The sequence below is a fragment of the Salvia splendens genome, chromosome 1 (genome assembly GCF_004379255.2).
Source record: "Salvia splendens isolate huo1 chromosome 1, SspV2, whole genome shotgun sequence".
In the NCBI taxonomy this organism is placed as follows: Eukaryota; Viridiplantae; Streptophyta; class Magnoliopsida; order Lamiales; family Lamiaceae; genus Salvia; species Salvia splendens.
Genome location: NC_056032.1, coordinates 14345413 through 14367053, shown reverse-complemented (window position 1 = coordinate 14367053; position 21641 = coordinate 14345413). Strand labels below are relative to the sequence as shown.

The 21641-nt window shown below is 35.5% G+C and overlaps 4 protein-coding genes across 6 annotated transcripts; 3 read left to right on the top strand and 1 right to left on the bottom strand.

Moving 5' to 3' along the window:
- The first annotated feature begins 6841 nt into the window (after positions 1-6841).
- On the top strand, positions 6842-9485 carry LOC121796404 (cell division control protein 45 homolog). The gene has a single exon (XM_042195273.1). It carries the CDS (start codon positions 7498-7500, stop codon positions 9274-9276), a length of 1779 nt encoding a protein of 592 aa, XP_042051207.1. The 5' UTR covers positions 6842-7497; the 3' UTR covers positions 9277-9485.
- Positions 9486-15008: 5523 nt separating this feature from the next.
- On the top strand, positions 15009-17282 carry LOC121803912. 2 transcript variants are annotated; one of them, XM_042203487.1, is made up of 6 exons: positions 15009-15214; positions 15564-15927; positions 16035-16115; positions 16456-16548; positions 16753-16929; positions 17120-17282. In XM_042203487.1, exons 2-6 carry the CDS (start codon positions 15651-15653, stop codon positions 17164-17166), a joined length of 675 nt encoding a protein of 224 aa, XP_042059421.1. In that variant the 5' UTR covers positions 15009-15214; positions 15564-15650; the 3' UTR covers positions 17167-17282. The 2 variants fall into 2 exon arrangements, with proteins under 2 accessions (XP_042059421.1, XP_042059425.1); XM_042203491.1 differs by having other exon boundaries at positions 15009-15927; positions 16459-16548.
- LOC121801848 (membrane protein of ER body 1-like) lies at positions 17174-17992 on the top strand (the record flags this gene model as incomplete). Its single annotated transcript, XM_042201316.1, has 3 exons — positions 17174-17288; positions 17391-17452; positions 17519-17992. Coding segments are annotated over 3 exons (651 nt in total), but the record flags the coding sequence as incomplete, so codon positions are not given.
- A 242-nt stretch (positions 17993-18234) lies between these two features.
- LOC121796389 (nuclear transport factor 2-like) lies at positions 18235-21412 on the bottom strand. 2 transcript variants are annotated; one of them, XM_042195253.1, is made up of 9 exons: positions 21170-21412; positions 20966-21049; positions 20743-20880; positions 20302-20563; positions 19961-20223; positions 19631-19799; positions 19404-19525; positions 19224-19289; positions 18235-18837 (listed from the first exon to the last, which is right to left on the bottom strand). In XM_042195253.1, exons 2-9 carry the CDS (start codon positions 21017-21019, stop codon positions 18499-18501), a joined length of 1413 nt encoding a protein of 470 aa, XP_042051187.1. In that variant the 5' UTR covers positions 21020-21049; positions 21170-21412; the 3' UTR covers positions 18235-18498. The 2 variants fall into 2 exon arrangements, with proteins under 2 accessions (XP_042051187.1, XP_042051196.1); XM_042195262.1 differs by having other exon boundaries at positions 20966-21039.
- Positions 21413-21641: the final 229 nt, after the last annotated feature.

Genomic DNA, 21641 nt, shown 5'->3' with positions numbered 1-21641 from the left:
GTATGAATTGATGATACAAAACCAAGTATGAAGTAAATTCAAAGTAAATTCATCATGCTGTCATATGTAACTCTAAATCTACACTAAAAACTATAGAATCTAAAAAAATGAGAATCTCTGGCAAAATGATAAAATCGACCAAAAACAAAAGTGAAATAAGTAATAAACTTCATCCAGCCTTCCTTCGATGATGTTTGAGCGTTTTCCCTCGACATATTCCAGAATTTGGATGATTTTTCCTTTGAAACTGAAGAAGCAAGGGTTTGAAATGCGATTCGGAGGGTTTGAGTGTGAGAGAAATTGAATGCAGCGTTTGATTCACGTTTTCTTCTTACCCGCCCAATTTTATAATGAAATGACAATTTTGCCCTTAATATATCCGAAATATGATAGTTTTATTTGATAAAATGATAGTTTTGTTAGATTAAATCCAGACCACATATTTTTAAAATGTGTGGTGGAGATTTAGTTATAGGGTTATCACACAAATTGGAGTTATCATTATAACGCGCCCATATATATATATATATATATATATGGGTGTAATATAAGTAATTCATAACATTTAGGACTAAAATAATGCAAATAGTTGTTTACATACATACATTATTTTCTAGGTTGCTCTGCAGTGAATGAATAAGTTGGTCCCTATCAAACCCTAACACAACAACTTGTTCAATGATCTCATCATCAATCTGCAACAATAATAATTAAACTGCATCAGCAAGTTTCTAATGTTAAAATCATAAGAATGGTTTGGACAAAAACAAGTTAATTACCCTTGGTATATGTTGGGCTGCATTGAAAGCTAAATAGGGAGGAAGATTTAGTATGAACCAAGGATGTTTTTGTATGTCATGAATCGTCATCCTCCTTGTACGGTTGACCATAAGGATTCTCTTTATCAAGTCACAAGCTCCAGCAAACAAATGGTCCAGAAGATAGTACCTTCCGGCTTAAAATATATCAAAACATAGTTAGTTCTCTAAATTCTGTGTGTGTTGAACAATGAATAATTTAGTGTGTATACCTTAATTTTCTTGAAGAGAAAGGGGATGTTTGTATCATCAAAAGGAAGTGCCCCACAAAGAAGAGCATACAAAATGATACCGCAACTCCAAATTCCGACTTCAGGCCCATTTTCATAATGTTGCTTAGTCCAAAATCAGCAATCTTCACAAATTACGACAATACTCCACTCCCGCGATAATCTGCCACAAATACAATCATCAGCACATCGTCTCGTCTGCAATAAGACGCTTAACATATCAAGAAAACACAGGAAACCCGCTGAAAATAGTGTCTAGATGATGATTAATCCAAATTAAAAAGTGAAATGAAGAATATCGAAAATAAGAAAAATAGAAAATACGGAGTAGAAAAAATGGAAAATAAAAAATTGAAAAAAAAATTACGCAATCTGATTTTTTTCAAATTGTGAGATTTTTGAATAATCAAACAAAGAGGAACGGTGAGCGACTCAAGAGCTGTGCACATCTTTTATAAACCTTTTCAATCTTAACTTAGGCCATGTATTTCCTTTCTTACTCATTCCACTAATTTAGGAAATGTTGTTTCCTTTATTGATACTCACTCCGTCTCTGAAAATTTGTCATCTATTTCTATTTCTATCCATCGCTAAAAATTTGTCACCTTTCACTTTAATCATTTTATGTCATGGACCTTACATTCCACTAACTCATTCACACTCAATTTTTTTTTTAAAACTAATATATAAAAGTAGAACCCATATGTCACCAACTTTTTCAGCCCACTTTCTATTTCATTTCTTAAAACCCGTGTCGGGTCAAATGGTGACGAATTATTAGGGATAGAGGAAGTATTTATTACTAGTACTTAGAATTTCTTTAGTTTTCACGTTTCTTTTTTTAATGGTCTCTTCAGTTTAATTTAATTTCTCACTCATGCTACTAGATAGTGGAGTAATTGATATGGTCATCTTTTATTTTAATTCAAATTTCCATTAAGCTCACCTCACATCTTCCATTGCTCTTTACTAAGTTTTGCAGAATTCAAAGAAACCATTCATTTTCTTTTCTACTATCAAATTCTGTCTCCCACTCCCCTTCACTCGTACATCTCTCTGCTTTGGCCGACACCACTGATACGAGTAAGCAGTAAGCAGCCTACAGGAGAAGAACCACCTCCTAATGTCGAGACCCAGGTAGATGAGACCGAGTCTGACCGGAGTGAAGAGGGGAAAACTATAGATGAGAGTGATGTGGAGCAAGAGGAAAAGGATGCAAAGAGTAGCAGGAATGATCGTCCACAGCGCGCAAGGCGCCCTCCGGACAAATATGGCGACTACGTTTCTTATTGAAGTTATTTATTTTAATTAGTTTACTTATTTATTTTATTTTCCTTAAAAACAATTATGAATTTCTTTATTGGGTCGAGCGTTTCTATTGCGGGTTTTCTTTGTTGGTTCTTTCCCAGAACGTAAGTCCTTAGTTTAATATAAATAGGGATTAATTTACTTTTGACGCAAGTTTCTTTTTTTTTTTGCAAACCCTATTCGAAGGATCAAGGCTGCTCGACGGAGGAATCTCTCCGCGAACGAACCTCTCTATTGTACAAATCTCCACTGATCTTCTTGTTACGGTTTAAGACGTAACAACCACACTCTTTTGATTTTTTTTAACTCAGAAACTCATCTCCATAATCTCTCTCCTCCATTTTTTTTCACTTTTGAAGCTCCACATATTTATCAAATCAATCTTATGCTTCTTTGCTCAAATCCTAATTTTCTGCTTAATTACTCAGAATTTTGTCTTTTCTAAACACAACATCATCACTAAACACCTCTCTTACTTCTTTGTTACAATGAATGCCTCCACAATCCAATTCACCAGAAATTCGGAATTTCACCCATGGCACCAGAATTTTCCTCAAATTCCATACTCTTAAAATTTCAAATCTACGTGTATTGAGTTTGAATTCGATATCTCAACAATTTCCCTTTTAACTCAACTTTTCTGGAGTATTCGTCCAATATTTCGTAACAAGTAGGCAAAGCCACAGATAAATCAGAGGAAAGACAAAAAAATTTTACCTACTCTTTATTGTATTATTTAAAGTGAATATAAAAATAACAAATAGAGACGAAGATAGGCATTAGAGAAAGAATGATTATGTAATGTGAAAATTCATACGGAGGAAAATTGACAGAAAGGAATTACTCCATGAGAAGAGAGTGAAAAAGGGTAGTCGAACTCGAAAACAGATGCTTTCCAAGGGAAAAAAATTGGGAAAATTAAGTTGCTTAATAAATAATGAGAAGATTGAAACTTTAAAAGAATCATTAAACTGAGGTGGAGGCTCGCCGAAATTGTGAAGGTGAGAAACCATGGAGAAATAAAATTAGTAGTGTTGGGGATTCTCAGTAAAAAAAGAAAAGAAAAATAAAGTAAGAAGGGACGACTCAGGGCGCTCAGCTGGCGCTCATTCTGAGTCGTTCAACAATCATTCCTCATCAAACCAATTAATGAAATAATCTACTAATCGATCTCACCGATTACCACAAAATGAAGATATGTGAGGTTTTTGAAATTAAGACACCATAAACCATAAAATTAAAACATTAAAGGTTAGAAAAAATGGAAAGCTAAAGGTTCACGTGATCTCCTTCCACAACTCACGCCATTATACCCACATAAGAGACTTCTTTTAAATTTTTTTCTTAATTTTTTTCGCACGCTTTGTTAGATGTAGTTTAGAGCATCCGCAATGGTGCGGATGTCTCGACGGACTTCCCAAAAACACCTCATGCCACGTCATAAGGATCTCCCACTGCACTGCCACGTCATAAGGTCATCCCATTGCACATTGACGGACATCCCCAGGGACATCCACAATAAAAAAATCACAAAATCATAAATATGCAATTTACAGAATTAAAATTTCGACACGAATACAGGGAAAATACAACGATTTTATTTAAATAGTAAAAAACATACATAATTATTTTTAAAAAAAATTACATAGTTAAAAAATTAGTATGGAAACCATCATGTATTTGACTATGTTTTACTATATAAGTAAAACCTCTTCATTTCTCTAATTACTACACAAATGCATAAAAACCTTTTCATTTCTCTAATTACTACACAAATAAATAAAAAACTTTTCATTTTCCTAATTTTATTAAAAAATTCATACTATACTAATCATACTATATAAAAATAAAGTAATATCTACACCACACAAATAAAAATAAATGTGTACTACAACCACATTTGAATCAAATGGGACGTTTATAACTTTTTTAGATTCACCGTTTCGGGCGAAAAGTCTTCTGTTATTCACGACATAATCTCTAGCTTTACTAATATCCATAGAAAAGTTAGATGGACAAAATAACATTGGATATTCTTATGTGAACCTTATTTTACTATCTCCAGAAGGGAGTAAGAGAAAACTTAGTAGCAGCCCTCACATTCTCCGCGTCACTCCCATCATCTCCCTCATCTCCAAGGCCCAAAAGTCTAAGCTATAATAACCATCATGAAAATGAACATTATAGTTTGAAGACATTCTATAGCATTTACATGATACTCAAAAAATACATCAGCTAATATAGCAAAACTTTCAAGTAATGCACACTTTGCACAAATTTTGGGCACTAAATGCATAATAAGCATTCACTTATTTACTGTATTAATTATGTGTATATTATTTTGTAAAATAAAATGAGAGCTTCGAACACCATCTCACAAATTAATTTACATAACTTTTCATTTACTTTACTGTATTAAAACTTGAAACTTTATTATCAAATGTGGAAGGCGGCGATTACATAATTTTTCGGCCATGTTAGTAACATTTTGGAAGAAAATATCTAATACACCTAAATAACTATAAATATTTAAAGTTACCAAAAATAGAAGCAACTTTTTTTATGAGATGATTAAAATGGAAAGAGTGTCTATTTTTATGTACATTTTTCCCATTTAAAAAATTATTGTTCTTATAAATTATGTTGGGAAGAGGAAAATCAAAGACGGTTATAAATGTGTGTACCGTGCTCAAACTATTTACTTACAATTTTATTATTTCACTTATATTCTAGTAATAGACTTATAAATAAAAATTTTAAAGTATACACTATATTCTTCAATGACGAAACGAAATTGTTTAAATAAATATATCCTCCATTCCATAAGAATATTTGTTTAATCATGTTGAATTAGTCTATCAAATTAGTCCGTTTAATTTTGTTCACCATAGGCTATACTATTATTGATAACATTTCCCTTACTATCACCATTTTTAGCTAGTAGTATTATTTTCTCTCTCTCTCATAAATCATAATTTATTACTAGTACATAATAAATTCTCTTTTTAGAGGAGGGTGAAAGTAATACTAATACTTTAGTTGTATTTTAATTGTTGTAGGAAAATTGCAATTCCATTCTTAATGAATATGAAATAAATAGATGAGTCAGTTTCGGGGGTAATTACACCTTATATATAAAATATTTCATCAATGTTTCAAATTAGTACAAAAGGTTTAAGATTCAATTTAGTACATTCCATCCAAATCACTCTAAGACTATTACTTTTCATCCTTCCCACCTCTTCTCTCTCTAAGATTATCCCACTGTTACTTTTCATCCTTTCCACGGTTCCACCCCTTCTCTCTGAGATTACCCCATAAGTAACGTACATTCTCAACAACGCAGTTTGCACAAAAGGGTCGGATTCGTACCCAAGCTTCGCAGCCAACCCGTGTATTATCTTCCCTTCATCGAGAGATAGAGCCACGCCGCTTTGAGCAATGGTAGGAAACTGAACCTGTCAATGGGGATGAATTTGTTCTGCGTCGCTTGAAAAATACGAGTGCCTTGTGGGGATTGTCTCAGCGGGAGAGGTGGTTGAGGATTTTGTTGGTGAGCTAGCGAGGTGGCAGGCTGTCGGCGGGGATGAAGGAGAGTAAGGGGAGGGCGTAGGAAGGGAAGAGGAGGATGTATGAGTTGGAAGAGGAGGTGGCAGTAGAGGGAGTTACAGATGATTTGATCTTGGATTTGCTTGAGATGGGGGAGGGGTGGTAGCTGAAGAGATGGGGTGGGTGAAGTTGGGAGGAGTGTGGAGGGAGAGCCCATAATTATGAATTATGGACTTCAATATATTCGATGGAATTACTAATTACTGAAAGTGACTTCTCTCTAGAAATTTATGATTGTAATATGTTTGATGAAGTTGAATAGAAAAGTAACGGAGCATCTCCAATGGCGGACGTCCGGTCGGACATCCGCGACGGGCGACCGGGACGTCCGCCATTGTAATGAAGGCACTCGGATACGGATGTCCCGTATGGACGTCGCATATCCTCGGACGTCCGGGCGACGGGCGGGCGGATGTCCGCCATTGTGGCATGGGTCGGACGTCCGGGTCGGACGTCCGGTATTTATTGTGATTAAATAATTGTGATTTTTTTAATTGCGGGAAGTTCTAGTGAGAAGAGCGATGGGAAGGGCGGATTGTGCAGGGGAAGTCCGAGTGACGTGACAGTGGGATGGGAAGTCCTAGTGACGTGGCAGGAGGTGTTTTTGGGAAGTCTTAGTGGATGTCCGAGTGGGACATCCGTGCATTGGAGATGCTCTTAGAGTGTTTTGGATGGAATGTACTAATGCTGATCACTAGTTAAACTTTTTGTATGATATATACTAACTTAAAATTTTTTGTACCAATTTGAAATGTTGGTGAAACATTTTGTATAAATAGTGTAATTACCCCGGTTAGTTTCCCCCAAATTTTAAGTTTTGAGCCCAATTATTTTCATACTTAATTTGACTATTTGAGGATCTGAAGATAAGATGCATTGAACAAAACATGCTTAAATCCTAAATGCAGCGCCAATTTATGGAGGCAAATCGAAATTTCAAAACATTTCCAAATTTCCAATCTCCACAGGGAGCTTAACAGTCAAAACGAATTCAAAGTTTCAAACCACTTTCTCCTTCCCTCTCTCTTTGATGTCCAAATACCAAAAGCAGTAACCGCACCTGAATCTGGGAAATTCAGGTAAATTTGCGAAACCCTGAATCAGTTCTCGTCGTGTTTTTCGGCGTCAGCTCAGTGTGTATGTCGGCCCCAAGATAATCGATTGTGCTTTGTAAATTTTGTGCATTTTTATTGGGTCGGGTTTGCCTTTTTAGCTGACGTGACTAATCGCTATTAGATGGGAACTGGTTGCAAAGATTTTTTTTTTTTATGGTTAGATTTTGATTCCAGATTTTAATCATGGACTTCACGACTGTGCTTTAGCTTAGCAAAACCCTGGGTAGATTACAATTGTTATAAACCCCCCTTTTGTTGTTTGATTGAGGGTTTCATATAATTTGATATTTTCTGTTTGTCAATTTAGGAATTTTCCCCCTTTCTCTCGTTTTCTGCATTTTCTCTCTTATTCCCCTTCTTGTTGATTGGATCTAGGTTGTGTTTGGGGTAGTATTGAATTCCAGTTTTTGATTGGGAATGAGGGAGCTAAGTATTGAGTCGTTTTACGCATGGCTAAGAGAGTCCGCAATAGCCTCAGCTTCATCTGCCCCTCTTCTAATTTTCCCTTCGACGTCAGATGTTGATTCACTCTGTGCGTTGAAAATTATAGGGAATGTTCTTGAATCTGATTCAATTAGGTATGCATGTTACCCAGTTTCGAGTTTCAAGGAAATCCACAAGTATGCAGGGCCTAACCTGAGTTCATCCTCGAATGAGCCCATAACCATTTTGTTGATTAATTGGGGTTGCCATAGGGATCTTCGGAGGGACCTACAGATTGGCCCCTTAGCTCGAGTTTTTGTCGTTGATAGTCATAGGCCAATTCATTTACATAATTTGAGTGACCAGAATGACTGTGTGGTGGTGCTTTACACGAGGGATGATGAGAACCAGGCCGATCTGGTTTATGATTTTGACGTGTCCACTGTTGCAAATGCAAGTGAATTGAACAGTGATGGCGAGGTTGAAGAAGATTCGGAGAGTGAGGATGAATATGAGAGTGATATTGAGGAGGGTGGGGAAGTAGGTAGAAAGAGGAGGAGAGATTCTGAAAATGAGGGGAACCCTGATAAGTTGTTCAAGAAGTTGAAGAGAGACTATTACTATATGGGAACTTACCATGGGAAGCCATCGGGATGCTTGATGTATGAGCTGTCGCATTCCCTAAGGAAGAACACAAATGAGTTGCTTTGGTTGGCTTGTGTGGCTCTAACTGACCAGTTTGTACACGAGAGGTTAACTGAAGAGAGATACCAGGCTGGGGTTATGGAACTTGAGCAGCATATTAACAGCTCAGGAAACTTGGATGCTATTACATCAGTCACGCTCAAGGATGGCACAAAGGTCACTGTGCCGGACTCTTCCAGAATTGCTTATGAGGACGAGCCTAGGTTGATGTTATTGCAAGAGTGGAACTTGTTTGATTCAATGCTGTGCTCATCATACGTTGCAACTAAACTGAAGACTTGGAGCGACCCTGGGTTGAAAAATATGCAGCTTCTTTTGGCTCGGATGGGGTTTGCGAGAGAAGAATGCAAACAGAAATACCGATACATGAGTGTAGAGATCAAACAGAGAATGAAGGATATGTTTCAAAAGTTCCTTCCTGAGATTGGGCTCAGGGATTTCTACTATAGGGGTTTCCTGCTATTGCAGGGATATAGCTCAAAAGTCTCTGCTGCAGATGTGGTTTATGGGGTTACTGCCCTTCTAGAGTCATTTGTGGAGGCGGATGGCTCTTCTGGCTCGAAGCAGTTTGGTGTGGCATATGATGCTTTGTCCTTCAACAAGGTCGAGAAGCTGGAACTGGGTATGAGACAGGCCATTAAGGTGCAACGGGCTGTTCTCAGACAAGGAAGCACAGCCATAACAAAGAAGGGATCGATAAGAAGTGGGAGTAAATTCAGATGGGTAAAGCTTGAAGACTCTGCCGATTCAAAGCTTTTATGTCACCCTCAGGCTCTGACTAAATTAGGGTTCTTTCTGATGGATGCTCTACGTGAGAAGGGAGCAAGAATGAAACCTCTGATATGTGTTTGCTACACTCGAGAACAGAAGAAAGTGCTGATAGTTGGTATATGTGGGAAGCCACGGCTTGGTGCACGAAATGGAAATGCATTTGGAATTGCATTCAGAAGTGCAGCTGATGAAACCGGAGCTGAGTACTTCCACGAGCTCTTTGAATCGTCATGGATAGTCTTGGAGGCGGCTGCAGTAAATTCATTCATGATCAGGTTAACCGAGAAACTATTGTAATTGTGACATCGTTTCAAATTTGTTTTACTTTGTCCTTTTCATTTAACAGTAATTCTGTAATTCATAAATGTCTTTCTTGTTCTACTAGACTAATGATTTCTCTAAATAGTTTTAGCTTACATGTAACATTAATTACCACTATTCAATAACTAGATTGAATACTTCCAGACTATAGTTTCTTCTTTGAATACAACTCCAGAATTGGTTTATAGCAGAGAGCATGAGATGTGTATCTTGATTAACTATATATCACCTTGATCTGTACATGTATTTTGTTGAGTATATGAATGTGTTGGAGAAGTAGGACATCTCAGAATCATCAATCTTTGTAATATATTTCACTAACATTTTATTATAAAAAATAAAATTCACATTTCATTATCTTTTTTCACCAACTTTTTACTCAATTATAAATTTTAAGTTAATTAAGAGTACTTAATTTCGAGGGTATAGATAATTGCCAATTTTTCATGACAACTGGCGACAATTATAAATTTATGAAATTTATATAATTAAATAATCAATGCAAACCTGAATTCCACCTTTTCTTCGAATACATCCGTTAGTGATATGGAAAGAAAAAGAGTAACTAGCTGAAAGTAAATAGAATTGAGTTGTATATATGGAAACAAGCATCCGAGATGGACTCTCATATAGATTGATATCCAATCCATTCCCCTATAAGGAAACGGACACTTCCAACTATTATATATAGCAGTAGTAGTTCGATACATCAGAAATTACTCCTCTACGAGTACGACTATAATTTTATACAACAAAGATCATTGATCTGGCCAAGAATTATGGAGAAGAAGCAACCTGTTGTTGAATTGAGGTTATGTGATGGAATTGCTCCAAATCCGCGCCCCAACCCTCCTCCATCCCCGGGCATAGTAATCGACGCGGTGCCTCTCCGGTGGGCCCGCGGACGAGCCAAGAAACAAAAGAAGGCAAGGCGCGGAGGAGGATGATCAAAGGGGCAAGCGCCGTAAGATTAAAAATCAAGAAGGCGAAAAGGAAGAGGAAGATGAGAGTGATGGAGTTCTTGACGGAGGAGGAGAACGGAGGGCTGGGGTTTGTGGGAGTTGATGACATTGGCAATGTGTATCATGAGTTGGTGGTGAAGAAGTGGGCGAGCATGGATATGGTGGTTGTCAACTCTGTGGATTGGAAGAAAGTGGTTTCGAATAATAAGGGGATGTTTTGGAGATTTGGGGTTTCAGAGATCGGAATCACAGGGCTTGTTTCGCCTTCTATTTTCGAGTTGATATCCCAACATAAAATAGTTTATGTAAAAAAGGTGAAAATGATTATCCGACTGTAACATATTAAATCCCCTATACTGATTATTTAATTCAAAGTTAATGAATAACATATACAGTAGTATAAAATAAAATAGTACTACGAATTTTACAATCTCTCGAATTCCCGTGGTTCACTTCTATATTAAAATACAGGGCAGCCACATGATAGATGATGTATTGACTCATCAATATGTTGGTTACATGTGAACCCCTTATTTTATGTTGACCTGTGGAATTGATAGATTAATCAACATAAAAAACATAGACTTATCAGTTGACCTAACTTTCTACTCCATAAATAGTAGGCGTCTTTAACTAGGAGTATATTTTCTCTGAGAGCGTAATGGACGACGAATTGCTCCGCCGTGTGCAAGAGGAGATGGAGGAGGATCTGTTTGGGACGCGGCAGTTACCCTTGCCAGATCTTCCTATCCACACAAATAATAACAGTGCCAATGGCATCAAAAATGAAGGTAAGAAAACATTTACTCCTCTTTTACATGATTTGTTGTATATACTAGTTGGATTTCAATATCTCGCAAAATAAAATATTTTAAAAATATTAATTGTGCGTTTCAGGCTACAACCACAAAGCAAAAGAGAGCTCATCAAATGAAGGCGGCAGCAATATTACTATTATTGTAGCTGGAAAAACTGATGCCAAAGGCATAAACTTCACCAAACCTCATGTACATGATCCGCCATGTCCGTATTGTAGTGTACGAATGTCGAAATAAAACATTGTTTTATTTTTTGGAAAATTTTCCACTTTGCTTTGGAGTAATCAATATCAATATCAATCAAAAATCAAAATCAGTACTATTACCGGGATTGACCATTAGGGTGTTCGACTGATTTTTTTTTATAATTCGAATTTTGGTAGAATATATTCGTACTGTCACAAAATTTCCAAAAAAACCAAAATTTTAACTACATACAATACAACCAAATAATTTTGAAAATCCCAAAAAGAATTAAAAATTCAAAAATCCAAAATTATAAAATTATTTATTACATATAATAGGTTGGAATTATTTGTATAATATTATTTGAATAGTACAATATTTATTTAATCCAAAACTTTTCGATTGTTGATCAATAATCAGAGTCGAATTAATTATCAGCTTTTGAAAATACAGTAAATAAATTCAGTCTATATTAAATTTAACAATTTGATTGAATTATTCAGAGTACAACTTTTTTCCTCACCATGAACATATCGTTACTCTTTTCGGTCCCAGCCAACGCAGTCTGTAGTCAAGTTTGACGATGTAGTCAGTTTAAACTAACAGAGAGAGGCATGGTGGAAAGGGTTTCGTGGCTGTGTGAAGTCAGAGTTGAGAATTTTCAATTTGCAAATATATTTCATTTTAATAATCTGATATTTTTCAATTTCTTTTGCTCCTATTTTTTCTTTACTTTTGTCCTCCGAATCATAGTTTTTTTTAAAAAAAGAAATTCACGTCCAATTTTTAAAGTTTAATTATTTTCATAATTTTATTGATTTTATTATTATTTATATTAAATTGTACTACTGACTTTATAAATTATAGTAAATATGTATAGAAAAATTGAGATTAATTAATTAGACAATTAATAGAATAGAATAGAATAGTATCATGTGTTTTTTTAGTGTAACAAATCATTGTTCTAGGTACAAATTACATATATAAATTGTTTTTTATATTAATCTACGCTGAAGTTATAATAATCTATACGCTGAAGTTGCAAAAATATTACTAACAATTATTGTTTCTTTGGGAGGGGGATGTTCTTTAATAGAAATAATAATAATTAATAATACTTCTATATCAATAAAACTAGGGTCACAACAATCTTTTTTAATTCTTTCTTCATTTATTTTTAGGTGATTGGAATTATGGAATGAGTGAATTGGGTTTGTAAAAATTCAGCTCGGTTATTTTTTGTCTTTTGAACAGTAGGATCCGATCCGATTGAGCTACAAACTTGATGGGTCGGGCCACCTCGACCCGACTAATTTGTCACCTCTAGGGTTATTAATTTAATTTTAGGGCCGATTATTAATTATTGGGTTTTCTTAATTATTAAACTCCCCTCAAGTATTTTACGATTTTTTGCTCGTTTTTTGGTTTAAAAATTCATTACAAGAGAAGTATATATCGATAAGTCAGGTTTCATGTAACTAGTATAGGAGGAATTATGAAGCAGTATCGATTTATAAATAAGTCACTGGTGTTCAAGTAATTACTACTACTATTTACATATTTTTACATTTAATAAGAATTTACTAATTTAGGGCTTGCTTCAAGATTGAAGGGTAGTTTTCAACTTTTCGTGACCTTCAATTAATGTTCTCTAAGAACATTAAATAAATCAATTGAAAACGAAAAGTTTGTTAAGATGCAAAATTTTAAATTAGAATTGTCAAAGGTGATGTGAGCATTATGAAATATATCTATCGTCATAATTTGGCATCTTCAGTAGACCAATTAAGTACACAATATGGGTGGTTATATGTGAACAATTTAATTTATTTTATCTTATTTTATTTTAATGCATTTTAGGGTCACCAACAAACTGTCATTTATCGCGTTAGCCTATGCGTTACCATGTGAATGGATTTTTAAATATTTTATAATCCTAATGCTGTGTTAGTTTACCTTTGCATTGTAGGTTACAAATTAGATATTTTAAATTTTAATGCATTTTAGGGTTAATTTTGTGCATCTTTGTAGTTTTCAAGCAATATAAGCGTTTTTTTAGCTTGATAAGATTTGTTAAGATATAAATAAAATAAAATACTCCCTCCGCTCCGCGGTAGTTGAGTCATTTCATTTTTTGCACTCGTTTTGAAAAAATGATAATAAATAGTTAAAATGGAGAAAGAGTAAAATAAGTGACAAAATAAGGTAGATAAGAGTCTTATCTACGTAATTCTCTTTCTTACTTTACTTTTTCTCCATTTTAACTATTTATTATCACTTTTCTAAAACGAGTGCAGAAAAAGAAATGACTCAACTACCGCGGAAAGGAGAGAGTAGTAAAAATAAGTTACAACCACTCTTTCAAAGCTAATAGTCTCTTCATTTTTAAAGATCTTTACATAGATATCTTTCTAATCTCAATTGGAGTCAAGTAAAAAAATTTACAATAATTTTTATGAAATTGCCAAACACATAAACACGACACTTGGTCGAGTGGCATGCAACTATACAAGCCGCTCAATCAAGAGGTTCGAAAACATGCCACTCGATCGAGTGATGTGTCGAGAGAGTCCATAACATGCAAACTACGCACCACTCAACCGAGTGAGGTGACAAGAGGTTCTAAATCATGTCATGGCATACAATCATGGCATACAAACTGCTCACCACTTGACCAAGTGAGATATGTCCAGAGGTTCTAGTGGTATGCAAACCACTCACCACTCAATATTTAGATTCCGTTTTTGTGCCAAAATCAGAGCCGCTTGGGTCAAATCTGACCTCACTAGATATTTTTTTGGTAATTTGTACTCTCTCCGTCCCTGAAAATTTGTCACTTATTTCCATTTTCGTCCGTCCTTTAAAATTTGTCACCTTTCACTTTTACTATTTTTAGTAGTGGACCTCATATTTCACTAACTCATTCTTACTCACATTTTATTATAAAACTAATATATAAAAGTAGGACCTACGTGCCACTAACTTTTTCAACTCACTTTCTATTACATTTCTTAAAATCCGTGTCGGATCAAATGGTGACAAATTATGGGTGACGGAGGGAGTAGTATATTTGTAAGTTGTAACTAACTTTAGCAACTTGAAAGTGTCGGCTTTTATTAAGAACAACAATGTGACTCTTATAGGAATAAATATTTTAATCATAACGATAGTCATTTTTAACAAAGTAATTTATGTAAGAACTTATTTTATTGGAGCTTGTGTTGAATTAGAACTCACAAGTTTTTTTAATCTTAAATTTTATAATTACACTACGTATTAATTTGATCATAATTTGTTAAAGATAATTTTGATTTGAAAAAATTGGACAGATTTAAACAAATAGAAAAAACTCATTAGGCCGACCTCGTCGCACAAAATTTTCCTAAATTAACCTTAGTTTGTCACTAGTGTACAGTCTACAAGTTGTTACACCAAAGCGGTTTTATAATTTCCATCGTCAACCCGATCAAAATTCTTGTAGTACTATTACTTATTTAATTCATTATTTTTAAATTTAAAATTACAGATCTATGCTAAGCAAACATGAGAAGATTAATTAATGCAAGTCTAACCATAAGTTTTATTGTTAGACATATATAATTTTTACTCGTTAATATATACGTAGAATTTTTAATTCTACAAGGCATAGACTTGGGGAGTATAACATAGTAACATGTTTTAGTCGCTATATATAGGAGTAGGCGACATTATCATTTTGCATCAAACAAAAATTGAAGTCGATAAAAAGTTAATTTTGTGTTACAACAGAAGTCGCTGTTCTTAATTTGACGGCGTAGAATGGCAGATATGGAGAAAGTGAATGAGAAGGAGAAGGAGAAGGAGGAGGAGTTGCCGACGCCGCCCTCAGACGTCACCGATCTGGTTGAGGACGATGCTAACGATATGGCGCCGGTGGATCAAATTAACAAAGGCAACATAAGTGCATAAGTAATATATAGGAGTATTATCTATCACCATATAAAAAAATATCGTTTGCTCAAATAAAATTAATTGCTTTTGAATATTTAGTGTATTTGAAATAGGAGAATCCTTGTGCTATTTGTAATGTTCCTTGCATATTGTTTCACTAAAGTGACCAATCTATAATGCTCATATTTATCATGGGATAAGATGGAAATAGAAAGTGTTAATCTTTTTATGAGACGAATAGAGTATATAAAAACCACACAAATTTTTTTATACACACATATGTATAACTATATCAAATGCCTAGACAAGATTAAAATGTTCATGTTTTAGTATATTATGCAAAAACGTTGAATTTAATTTGTTGCAGAAAGTAAGGTTGGAGAGCTAGAGGAGGAGAGTAGTGAGACGATGAGGAATGAATTAGAAAAGGGGAGTAGTGCACAAGCAGAAGAAGATGGAGACGATAGAGTTTGAAGTGAAATATGTGGACAATGGGGAAAAAGAGATTGAATTGGTGTTGGATTTGGGCAAGTTCAAGAGATATGCTCCACACTGCCACAACTGCAACCATCTGGCTACTAAACTTATTCTTCGTCGTAAGATTCTTGATCCGAATCAGAATCAGAATCAGACAAAAAAATATTGGTTTGTGATATGGTTTGAGTTTTTCGTCGTTTTGATTTGGGGGAAACCGGATCTCACTCCACCCAACCAAGTTCATCAACCTGCAGGTGATCACATTATTAACTGCATTGCCTTATTTTGTGTTAATCAAGTCTATTAATTTTCATTTTCCAATTGGATAATCATACATTTGTGTGCTCTTTCTCTTCAATAGGTTCTGGAAAGAATGTAAACAAAGAAGGTCTACTTCCAACAATCAACCTACAAAACAAAAATGGAAATGAACCTAAGAGAGGTATTAAAATTAAACAACTTTGTGATCCATATATGCATGCATATATGAAGATGTCAAAACAATCGTGATAGTAATTAAACACTAGGACGAATTAAAATTACGCTCACTATCATAGTTATAACAGCGAGAATAGTTTTCATACATGCACAATGTTAATAGCTTGAGAATTTCATTGAAACTATTAAAAAAATCATGACATTTTTGAGATAAACTAGTAAAATATAGTTTAAGATTTAATCTAATAATTTTCCTAAAAACTAAGATGATGACATTTTCTTTATTGAAGATAAATGCATTTATTATGCAGTGATATATTTATGCGCTCAGCCCTTCTCTTTAGCAGATACTGGAAAAATCGAAAACGAAGAAGGTGGAAAAGATCAACTTCCATCAATCGACCAACCGGACGAAAATGAACATGAGCCTAAAGGAGGTAATAAAATAAAAAGTACTTAGTGTTTTGTGAACTATATATGCATATCTATAACCCAATTTATGAAAAAAGGTAAAACAATAATGTTGGTGACTAACTGAAAAATGCTAGGACGACATGTTGTTTATTTACTCTATTTTTGAAATAAACTACTACCAATGATGAATTTATTGAGCAGTAGTATATTTGTGCTCTCTTTAACAGATATTGGAAAAGATGAAAATGATGGAAAACACAAGGAAGAAGGGGGAAAAGATAAACATCCATCAACTGACAAACCAGACAAAAATGAAAATGGAGAATTACGAAAGAAGAAGAAAAAGGAGAAGAAGCAAAAGACTGGGAGTGAATCAGAATCAAGTGATAGTGAAGCTGATACAGGTGATAATCCAATCAACATAGTATCTTATATTTGAACCATATATAGGGAGATGTATTATATATGGAAAAGGCTAATTAAACGCATGTAATATATGATAATTTTGCCATTTTAGGGAGATGCTATGAAAATGGTAAAAATTGATTGGTTATGGAAGAAATTGTTGTGTGTTTACTAATTTAAAGTGTTCAGATGAGGAGGAGATGAAACTGAAGATTCTAGACTTACTTGAAAGATGAAAGACTTTGTGGTCGTCTAAAAATAGTGGAGATCTTAAAATGCATTGTGTACGGAGGTCTAATCGAGTCCATCACCAGCTTGAGCGTCGTCGCCTCTGGGGCCGCCACAGATGCCTCTACATGTACTATGTTTTTACATTCACTCAAATATACTACAGTACATATATACAACTACAGCATATTAGTAAATTAATTTAATTAACTATATCTTGATGACATGACAGTGAATGTCTTTGCTATTGGATTGGCACTCCTATTCAGTGGCCTCATTGCTATTGGCAATAAGGTAAGGAATATCATTCGTGCACGCCACGTGTTATTATCCGACTCTGATTTTTTTTGGTAATAACAGCTTGCTGACTTAAAGAGGGGTAGAAATAAACATTACAAGGAGCAACTTGGTGGTAGTAAGAAGGAGTTTGTATTTCACTCCACATTAGTGATACTATCATACCTCGTTTTCGGGCTGGTAACCCCCTCTACTTTCGCCTTCACCTTTGTCGACAAGTACGCCAAGATTCTTGCTGCGGCTGCTGCTGGTTTTTCTTGCATTTTCATCCTCGCGATTGCCAAAGTTTATACAAGCGAAGACAAACATGTGCTCCATTCCTACGTTGAGACAGCCCGCAACTATCTTATCATTTCATTTGTTACCTCTGGAATCGCGTACACGGTGGGGTATAGCATTGACATGTACGTGCTCAAGCTTGGACTGTTTACGTCAGTTGAACGCGTTAGTTGTTACCACGGTGAGGCCTACAAGGTAAACCGACGAGCTGATCCTGTTGTTCCATTTTGTTTGTTGTTATTTTTGGTTATGCACTAGTTTCATGAATAAATATGTAACCCATGTGTTTTCATTGCATTCACATTTTGACATAATGAATTATGATTTCTTTTTATCAAATTAATACTTCCAAGCTTTGCTTCTCATTCTAGTTAAACTTGTGTTCGAATGGTTAAGGAATTGCCAATTGAAGAAAAATTGGTGGGAGTAACAACAAAATTGATATGCGAGAGAGTGTAGTGCAATACAACTAATTCCCATAAAGAAACACACTGAAAGAATAGCATAATATTACCATTATCATAAGCAATAAATCCAACGGGAAAACCAGTTTCATTCCAATGAATAGGCTATTCTTTTATAAAAAAAAAGGGAACCTACTTAATCTCATCCTACTGATAAATAATTATACCCAAAATGGAAAATTGTGAACAAAATCGGTAAAGTGGGGTTAGCTGTTGGACAAAAATAATTTTGAGATGTAAAATTCCCTATAAACTAAAATAAATCCTAGTTGAAGCAACAAAACTGACTACCTTCATCGCTCAAGCAGTAGCAGAAACCCGAGGTGCCATACTCTTTGTGTTACCATTGGTGAGGCCACCTGTACGGTTCATGCGACCGCCTCCATTGATACTCATGTTTTCAGACCTCTGATATCCATCACGATTTGACATGCCACCCCTGCCGCCAAACTCACCCCTGCCATTAAAATCACCCCTCCCGTATCCCCTCCCAGCTCCATAGTTCCCACGTCCTCTTACTCCTTCATTTCTGAATCCAGAACCCCTTCCTGGTTGAAATCTCCCCTTGGAATTTCGAGTGTTAGTAGACCTCTTCTCCTCAACAAATGCTTGACGTGCACCAATTGTCACTGGAGAAGCCTGAAACATCAGGTCGATGAAAAATTATAAATCACAATGATTAGCCACGGGCATATGAAGAAGTAATATATGGTTATGGAGTTGTTTCAATGTATACGGTCATATACAAAATAGAAATGAATAAGCTTATTCAGTTAACACAGAGGAAGCATCATCATTCATACAAGCCATATATCAATAGGTGAAGAAGTTGGACACATTATACACAGAAAATTATAGTACTACAAAAAAGTAAGAAAATGAGCTCAAACTAAAGGTTGTGCACGGAGGCCACTCAAATAAACCGGCACTAACAAACAAATTAGATAGCAATGAATAGATTAGTCCACATCCAAAACAAACTTATACAGGTTGCTTCATGTTGCATTATAGCATAAAATACATACCTCGAGAGCTTTTCGTACAGAACTTGCATCCTCAAATTCCACAAAGCCAAAACAAAACGCTTGTTGCTGTTTCAAGAATAGGTAGGATTGTTATTTTGCATCTCTAAAGAATGACACCATAATAACTATCCCAGCATGTTTCATAACTAATCAAAAACATTTAGTCAGACTTGAACATACTCTGTTGCTCCTAACTTGAATTCCATCGCTCTTGATGGTACCAAATTTCTTGAATACTTCCTCAAGTAAGCTCTCAGTAGCATTCATAGGGAGACCCTTTATGTATATTGAGTAGCCATCAGCTGGATAACGAAAGGACTGGTGTATTAGAATAATAGAAGAGAGCATGACTCAAGCCTAGACAACCAGTTCTCTTATAGGAAATGAAAAAAAATAGAATATCATGCCTTCACCCTCTGCGGTGTTTCCATTATCAACAGCTTCTGATCCAGAAATAGGTCCATCGGTTACTGGGGAAGAAGGTGGATGCATTGGCTCTACAATCTTTGGTGGAGCTTTCCTAGGAGCCACTTGCAGAGGTGGGGAAGCTGCAACACTTTCCTTGAGATGCATCACCTGGACATTATGTAATCTATCAAACATAAAAAATAAAGAGCTGCAAAAAACCTAAACAAACCATGCACACAGAGTTCAATCACCACTTCTCCATCTTGATAACAAGAGAACTATGAGACAAAAGATGAATAGCTAAACTCCATTACTTGTATCCAACTTACAATAGATGCATAAGATTTCTTTGGCAATTCCTCAATTTTGGCACTGGATTGAACAATCATCTGTTCGTCATTTTCTACTTCATTAACAACCTCAGCCACCGGGACTTCTTCATCAAGGATTGGCACATCACCATTCTCAAGTGGATTGTAAACTTCTCCTGCCACAGCTCCTTCTGCGGGAGGTGCGGTATCCTCCGAGAACCTCTGGCTATCCCCCGAATCGGGGACATGATTGTCCACAATTGTTGCTGGGGCAGCAGGCACTAAAAGAGCACAGGAGGTTTATCAGTTTACAATTGGCAATGAATAGGATAAGTATGAAAGTAAGGTATATAGGTTACCTGGCAGAGTGTCATTGAGCACAGCAGGGTTCGCAGGGACACTATCCAGATACCGAAGCATATCATTCAGAACAAAATAACCATTGTCCTGAGGGGCAAGGAAAAAGGACTGCGCAAAATTGCGGCATGACTTGTCCTTCCCCATCAGATAGCCAGTTACAAGAACATGAACTCCACCACTAAAGGACTCTTGAGAATCTACTGATTTAACCTCTGCTAAGAAATCAAGGGGTTTGAGGGCAAGAATCTTCTCATTTATGGCCTGTGCAATCACATCATTTCAATGCATCAGAGATCTTTTAAAATCTATTAACAGTTTCAACTATTAAATACTCAAATCAATAATCAACATTTACTAAATATTTAAAAATTACGCCTCAAAAGATAACTATTTCAACAATTCAAAAACAAGTAAATAAGAGGCAGAAGGAGTGGAATTACTTGCATAGTGGTGGTGATGGTCATGGTGCCATCCTCCTGTGGACGACCAAGCTTACTTATGTCCTGATAAAACCGATAAACATGTTCCGGCGTCTGATGCAGAATATGATAATACTGAATCACAAATGCGCTCCCAACCTATCCCCACAAAAGGAACAAAATTTATAATACTACCATGAAATCAAAGACAAAAATAACGAAAATCCAAAAAAAAAAATCTTACAACTTGCGCAGTAACTGGTTGCTGAGATGCTACCTCTGCTGCTGCCGCCGCCATCTCCGATCTCACGAAACGACCTATGACAACCTAAGACATATAAACAAAAAGGCACGCTCCCCCGCGCTTAAAGACCTAATGGATCTTTTCTGTGCCATTCAAATCAAACAAAATTCTTACAAATACGGCGGAATCAGATCGTGGCCGTACCTGGAAGCAGATCGTAATAGCTGAGAAAGGAACCGGATTTTCGGAACACTCTCTACAAACTCTGATAAGGCGCCGCAGCTCCGGTGACGGAATCTAGGGTTTGGACGGCGAAAATAAGGCGCAACGGTGGATCTCGATGAGGCGCAAGCGCGGGCAGTGTGGAGAGGGACGGAAAATGAGGGAATGAAAGGGTTTCTACAGATTTATTCTAAAAAATGAGAGAGAAAAAGGGAAATCTTTGCGTGATTTATAATAATATTTCTTCCAGTACTTAATAAAACAACGATTATACTATTGAAATTCTTATTATATGAACTTTCCAATAGTTAAAGACTAACTCAACTTGTTTATGCCTCATGTGGCAACATAATCACGATATTTTTAATAGGAAAAACACATTCTTTAATAATTTAATCATAATTTTCATTAAGTCTTCATACCATTATTTTGTTTTAGCAAATCCTTTTATTTT